The 7,608-nt window shown below is 38.9% G+C and overlaps 1 protein-coding gene across 1 annotated transcript in view; it reads right to left on the bottom strand.

Moving 5' to 3' along the window:
* Window positions 1-7,608, bottom strand: part of LOC106871593 (microsomal triglyceride transfer protein large subunit) — a 23,814-nt gene that overhangs the window by 13,889 nt on the left and 2,317 nt on the right. Inside the window, exons 2-8 of the mRNA XM_014918110.2 lie at window positions 6,978-7,147; window positions 4,908-5,114; window positions 4,637-4,753; window positions 3,895-4,034; window positions 3,194-3,282; window positions 1,857-1,933; window positions 525-685 (exon numbers count right to left, since the gene is read on the bottom strand). Of these exons, the coding sequence (XP_014773596.1) occupies window positions 525-685; window positions 1,857-1,933; window positions 3,194-3,282; window positions 3,895-4,034; window positions 4,637-4,753; window positions 4,908-5,114; window positions 6,978-7,147 (961 nt within the window). The remainder of the gene's footprint in view (window positions 1-524; window positions 686-1,856; window positions 1,934-3,193; window positions 3,283-3,894; window positions 4,035-4,636; window positions 4,754-4,907; window positions 5,115-6,977; window positions 7,148-7,608) is intronic.

The following is a 7,608-nucleotide window of genomic DNA, read 5'->3' on the forward strand; positions in this document are numbered from 1 at the left end:
ATATATATATATATATATATACCAATAATAATAAGGAAAATGAAGAATTTGAACATTCAGACTTTCTGCTTGGTTTCATCAATAATTGTCCGACACACGTTTCGATCGTATCAATTGCAAATTTCTTCATATTTATAAGTCTGAATGTTCAAATTCTTCATTTTTCTTATTATTAGTGTTGCGATTTTACATTCTAAGCAGCCAGGAAATAAACCGTAACATCAGACGGTAGTCTTTGGGAAATATACCTTTAAACAGAAGAAACTGGCCTTAGCACTTTACAGAGAGTAACATGTTATGTGCCTGTGTCTTTGTTTGTCTCCCTCCACTGCTTCACAACCAGTGTTATTTAGTTTATGTACCCCTAAAAGAATGGTTTTCCAAAAGAGAAAATAAAATAAGTACCAGACTTTAAAATAAGTGATGATGGTCGATTTTTTGACTAAACTCTTCAAGATGGTGCCCAAGCATGGCTGCAGTCCAATGAATGAAGCTAGCAAAATATGAAAATATCTGTTTCTTACACAATATAATAACTGTCTGGATGGGTCAAAGTGTGTAAAATAATTTCTTTCCCTTGGTTTCTAAATGAACGGACATATTCCAAGAATGCAGATGCGGATGCCAGTGTGGAAAGTTGGTCTTTCCTTAAAACCTCTTTCACTTTACTCAGCAAATCCAAAGGCTAAACAAGAAACAGAAACAAAAGAGTAATTCACATTAAATAGACATTTTATTTATTGTACAACTAAAACCCAAAACAGAATCTAAAAATATAAAACATGCCATGCTTGAGAAGACCTGTCAAGCTAAGTGGGATCATAGTCATGGCTGATGCCCGTGTCGTGTCACTGGCACCGGTGCTGGTGGTATGTAGAAAGCACTGTTTGAAGATTGGGCCTCACAGAGGCAGGGACAAGTGACCGAGACCTTTGATGGACATGCCATGTTTAAGAAGACCTGTCGAGCCAAGTGAAATTGTATTCATGGCCGATGTCAATGTTATGCAACTGGCACCTGTGTCAGTGATATGAAGATAGCACTTGCTACACCCTTGAAGTGGTTGGCATTAGGAAGGGCATCCGGCCATAGAAACCAGGTCGAATCAGACTGGAACCTGGTGCAGCTCCCCAGCTTACCAGTTTTCAGTCAAACTGTCCAACCCATGCCAGCATGGAAAACGGACATTAAATTATGTTGCTTTGATTAATGTTCACCACCACCACCACCATCATTTAACGTATGATATGGGCTGGATGGTTTAGCAAGATCCAGCAAGCTGTAAGACCACGTCAAGCTTTAATGTCAGCCCTGGCCATGGTTTCTACAGCAGGATGCCCACCCCAATGCCACCCACTTTACAAAATGTATTGAGTGCCAGTTTTTGGTGACACTGACACAAGTGGGATCTCTAAGTAATTCACAAGACAAAGAAAGAAAGAAAGAAAGAAAGAAAGAAGAAATATCACATCTTCCTTGTCTGAGGGCATGTGTGGAAGTATTTGAGAGGAGACAGTGGCTTTTTGCCAGGTGTAATCATGTGTGTGTGTGTGTATCTTTGTTTGTCCCCCCCATCTCAGTGTTGGTTTGTTTACAACCCTGTACCATAGCAGTTTGGTAAATGAGAATGATAAAATAAATGCCAGACTTAAAAAAACAATAAGTACTGGGGTTGATTTGTTTGACTAAAAATTCTTCAAAGCAGTGCCCCAGCATGGCCACAGTCTAACGACTGAAACAAATAAAACCAAAAACAAACAAAACATAGTTTTCAAAATGATTCTCAATATTCTTGCATGTTTTCTGTTTTTATTTCTTATAACTGAACTTGTTGAAATATTCTTCAAAGAACTTACTGATATACAACCCTTTGTACAATGCTGGGTCTCTCTGCTGCTCGGTAAAAGTGAAATAATGTGATCGTAGCCCATTTCTGTAAATAAATATTGGAAAATGGTCAAAAGAAACCAGAAGAAGAGAACAATCTGTTCTAAACTGAGATTGAAATTTATCCTGACTGGTACCAATGCCGGTGGCATGTAAAAAGCATCATTCAAGCATGACCGATGCCAGTGTCACCTGACTGGCCCTCGTGCCAGTGACACGTAAAAAGCTCCCACTACACTCTCGGAGTGGTTGGCATTAGGAAGGGCATCCAGCTGTAGAAACCTTGCCAGGTCAGATTGGAGCCTGGTGCAGCCTCCTGGCTTGCCGATCCTCAGTCAGACTGTCCAACCCATGCCAGCACGGAAAACAGACGTTAAACAATGATGATGATGATGATGATTTAACTAAAACAGTTTTATTTATTTCTTTTGTCTTTTATTTTTTACTTGTTTCAGTCATTAGACATATATATATATATAAATATATAGCAGGCTTCTTTCGGGTTCTGTCTACCAAATCTAGTCACAAGGTTTTGGTTGTCCTGAGGCTATAGTAGAAGACACTTGTTGAATGGGCTACACAATGGGATTGAACCTGGGACCATGTGGTTGAGAAACAAACTTCTTACCACACAACCATGCCTGCATAAATAGAATAAATTCTATTTACACAACAGAAGCTGCTCTATGATAAATATATCATCAATATGAGCTATTTAAATGTATCATCGTTTAACGTCCACCTTCCATGCTGGCATGGGTGGGATGGTTTGCCGGGAGCTGACCAGGCAGAAGCCTGCACCTGACTTCTGTGACTGTTTTGGCAGGATTTTTACAGCTGGATGCCCTTCCTAACACCAACCACCCAGCAGAATGGACTTAATGCTTTTTACACGGCACAAGCACAGGCAAGATCAGCTTTGGCAAGGTTTTTTACAGCTGGATGCCCTTCCAAATGCCAACCATTTTTCAGTGTGGACTGGATGCATTTTAAGTAGCACCTGCACTGACAGGGTCACCAAGTAATTTGCAAGACAAAAACTTTTTGTGAGGGGAGGGGGCATTGGAGGAGGTGGTGATGGAAAGGTTATAGTGAGACAGATATAGGTGTCTTGCTGAAGAGGAAGTACAAGGATACCCTGCTGGAGAGAGACAAAAATCATTTACGAGAAGAGGGGCCATTGGAGGAGGTGATCTTGTATTAGATGAGGAAAGGATATAGTGAGAGAGAGAGAGAGAGAAACAAGGGATAGAGATTAAAAGAATCTCAGTACCTATAAACCCCTAATCAAAGGTAATTGACTTACTGGTGTCTAAGAAATTTTCTGCTTCATCAAGATTTGGAATTATCATTTTCTCTTTCGTTTCCACCTGACCAGTCAATTTTAACTTTTGGCTACAAAAAAAAGTAAAGAAAAATATATAAATAATAAAATATAATAGATTTCAATACAATTTGTAATGTAAAAGAAAAAAAAAATCCTGCAATTAGATGTTTCTAGAAATTTGGGATGACAAGTGTGGCTGTGTGGTAAGAAGCTTGCTTCCCAACCACATGGTTCTAGGTTCAGTCTTTGGGCAAGTGCCTTCTACTGTAGCTTTGGGCTGACCAAAGTCTTGTGAGTGGATTTGGTTTATGGAAACTGAAAGAAGCCAGTCTTGGGTGTCTTTGCATCTGTGTTTGTCCCCAACCACTGCTTGACAACTGGTGTTGGTGTGTTTATGTCCCCATAACAAAGCAGTTCGACAAAAGAGATTGATAGAATAAGTATCAGGCTTTACAAAAAAAAGAAAATACTGGGGTCAGTTTGTCCGATTCAAATTCTTGGAGGAGGTGCTCCAGCAAGGTCGCAGTCTGATGACTGAAACAAGTAAAAAGATAAATAAAAAACCAAGCAACATAAAAATTTCCACACGACGATGAGGAGGAAGAGGAAGAGGCAGCCAATGAAATTCATATTTAAATGGGAAAATCTTAATAATTAAATTTCGCTTCAATTATACTCACAAAACATCAATTTTAGCACCCATTGATGCGTTTAGGTTTATTTTCAGTTGGCTGGCACTGTTTCCAACAGCTGTGTCTATGATACCATTTTTCAGAATATAGGAAATCGCTGACGTGGAAGATGTAGAAACACCCAACAACTGCAAAATAACAAAATAATTAGAGTAAAACTTTCGAATGGAATGTTTTTTTGATTTCGTTTAGGGGATTCTTGATGTGAACAGATTTTGGTGTATCTTGGGAGGGTCAATGTGGATGGTTTGACAAGGTCCAATGTGTCTAAGGGACTGCATCAAGCACCAATTGTCTGTTTTGGAATGGTTTTTACGGTTGAATGCCTGTCCTGATGCCAACAATTCAGTTTGGAGTCGGTGCTTTTTTTTTTGTGTGTGCCACTTGCATTATTGAAGTTGCCAGGCAGTTTGCAGAAACATAAGCCCTGGGGGGAAGTGGGGGGGGAGCTTCATGTGAGGGGACAAGGGGATTACTACATGTGTAGCGAAGCAGATCCTTCAGTAGGAGTTAAGGAGAGGGGGAGAAATAGAAAATGGTCAGTAGGAGCTGCAAGACATAGACAATGGCAAACTGTAGAATTCCATTAGTTTTCTAAATGTGATTACATTCGGTTAATTAACCGAATGCAGTAACAAAAAAATTGAATTAGCAAAATACCAATAAAGTTAAATGACTTTAAAATATTTTAATTAGAATTTGTGCTTCCAAAAAATAAGTAAAAACTCACTTTTTCTGCTCCAGAGAAATCTCCTGCAATTTCCATATTGGTACAGTTTTCTTTGATTTTAATTATGCGGCCTCCCATGTTTGTGTATTTAACAGAACAATTTCCTGATATGTCAAGCTAAAATGTGAAAGTGAGATGTTAGTTATGAGGAAACACATTTCCATTAACAACAACAACAACAACAACAACAACCGTCAAATGTAAATAATGTAAATAATGTACATAATTCCTCATCTCTTGAATATAGAACTGTATTGAAGAATATACTAACCTCTGTTGATGTTTCTTCTGATATCTTCATCTGGAATAAATTAATGATACCTTTCTTGAAGTTTGTTGAAAATATGGAATCAGTTGCTGCCAAATATAAATTGCTCACTTCTCCGTTTTCATGGATTTCAAAGAATATGGGAAACTTCTGGAGCCGTTTTATATATTTCAGATGAGAACCTGTGGCTTCTTTATCCGGTTTGAGGACCTAGAAAAGAATATGTTTACAAAGATATTGAACTATTTACAACAGCATTCATCATCATCGTTTTAGCATCCACTTTTCCATGCTTGCATGAGTTGGATGGATACATGTTGAAGGTGGATGTTTTGTGGTTGGATGCTCTTCCTGTCCCAAACTCTCATCTGTTTCCAAGTAAGGTAATACTTCCCCATGGAAAGGAAGGACACTGCCCGCATGATGTTGACATCCATTTACAACCACAATGTGATGTGAGACAGTAACACACATACACATGTGATGGGCTTCTTTCAGTTTCCTTCTACTAAATCCACTTACAAGGCTTTGGTTGACCCAGGGTTATATTAAAAGACACTTGCCCAAGGTGCCACACAGTAGGACTGAACTTGAAAGCTGGTGATTGAGAAACAAATTTCTTACCACACAGCCATGTCACATCATTTGTATTAAACAGTGAATTAATTAACTGGCACTCCATTCGTTGCGACAACAAGGATTCCAGTTGATCTGATCAATGGAAGAGCCTGCTCGTGAAATGAACGTGCAAGTGGCTGAGTACTCCACAGACATGTGTACCCTTAACGTGGTTCTCAGGGAAATTCAACGTGACACAAAGTGTGACAAGGTTGGCCCCTCTGAATTACTGATATCACTCATTTTTGTCAGCTGAGTGGCTAAGCCACGCACCTTCACTACAGTGAATTGATTATCTCAAATACTGTTTCAAATTTTGACACAAGGCCAGCAATTTCTGGGGAGGGAGTAAGTCGATTACATCAATCCCCAGTACACAACTGGTACTTATTTTGTTGATCCTGACAGAATGAAGGGCAAAGTCGACCTTGGCAAAATTTGAACTCAGAACATAAAAATGGACAAAATACCACTAAGCATTTTGCCTGGCATACTAACAACCCTATCAGCTTGCCGCATTAATTATCTCAAATGCCGCAATGATTTAACATAATTTTCTGACAAAGAAATGGCTGATAAACCCACCTCATTTAATTTTCTATGAATTTTATTAATATTGTTTTAAAAATATTACTTTTGGGAATGCTCTGAGTTTGTGCCTTGTTTCCCTTATCAAAAGTCTCTCTATCTTTTATCTTTTGTTTTACTTCTTTCAGCTGAAGGTCTTTGTCTTGCAAGCTATTTGGTAATCCTGCTGGTACTGGTGGCACGTAAAAAGCACCTGTCCTGGTGCTGCATAAAAGCACCCATACTGGTGCCCTGTGAAAAGCACCCAGTACACTCTGTAAAGTGGTTGGCATTAGGTAGGGCATCCAGCCGTAGAAACCATACCAAAGCAGTCAATTGGAGCCTGGTGTAGCTCTATGGTTTGCCAGCTCCTGTTAAATCATCCAATCCATGCCAGCATGGAAAACGGATGGATTAATGGATGATGATATGTGTGTGTGTGTGTGTGTGTGTGTGTTTGGCTTTAAGCCAAACCAGTACTGTCACCAAAACAGGTCCACTGTCCCATCAGTTGTGTACCATATTGTCACTATCCAAATGGCTGCTCCCAATCGTCTTGTTCTGTTAGATGAAACAATAGCTACAATCTAAAGGAATTCATCAACACCAAATAAAATAACTAATAAGTACAAAGATAACGAGCGTTACATGATTGAGAGGAGGAATATAAATTATAATACAAATAATAAATAATAATAATAATAATAATAATAATAATAATAATAATAATAATAATAATAATAATGTGTTTTGAATGGCACGACAATGCACTATAAGAACATAGTGCATTGTTGTGTCATTCAAAACCCTTTATTCTTTACAAACAATACACAATGCTTCATGCAAACTACAATACTCTCCTATAATACAAATAATTTGTGGACTAACCTGTAACTTGACAAACTTCCTCTTTTCAAGTTGATACAAAGGGGTAACAGTAATCTTTGCCAAGATGAGTTTGTCCTCATTTGTGGTTTTGTGATGGACTTCATTGAATAAAACTGAAGTTTCATATTGATACTGATAAGAAACACCTACTTGAAATCCAGCTGTAAGGTCTACAAAATAAAGCAATTTCAAAAGATCAGGTTTCATTTAAAATATTGCAATTGAAAAACAAGCAACTATATTTACTTGTGTGTAACTTATCATTGTCATCGTTATCGTTTAAGTCCGCTTTCCATGCTGGCATGGATTGGATGATTTGACTGAGGACTGGTGAGCCAGAAGTCTGCCCCAGGCTCCAATCTGATCTGGCGAAGTTTCTACAGCTGGATGCCCTTCCTAATGCCAACCACTCCGAGAATGTAGTGGGTGCTTTTATGTGCCACTGGCACGTGGGCCAGTCAGGCGGTACTAGCAACGACCACGCTCAAAAGGTGTTTTTTACATGCTACCTTCATGGGAGCCAGTCCAGCAGCACTGACAACAATCACTCTCGGATGATGCTTTTAACGTTCCACTGGCACGAGTGCCAATCAGGCAGTACTGTCATCGGACAAGTCAGCGATTTTGATTT

The sequence above is a fragment of the Octopus bimaculoides genome, chromosome 7, assembly GCF_001194135.2.
Source record: "Octopus bimaculoides isolate UCB-OBI-ISO-001 chromosome 7, ASM119413v2, whole genome shotgun sequence".
Taxonomy (NCBI): Eukaryota; Metazoa; Mollusca; class Cephalopoda; order Octopoda; family Octopodidae; genus Octopus; species Octopus bimaculoides.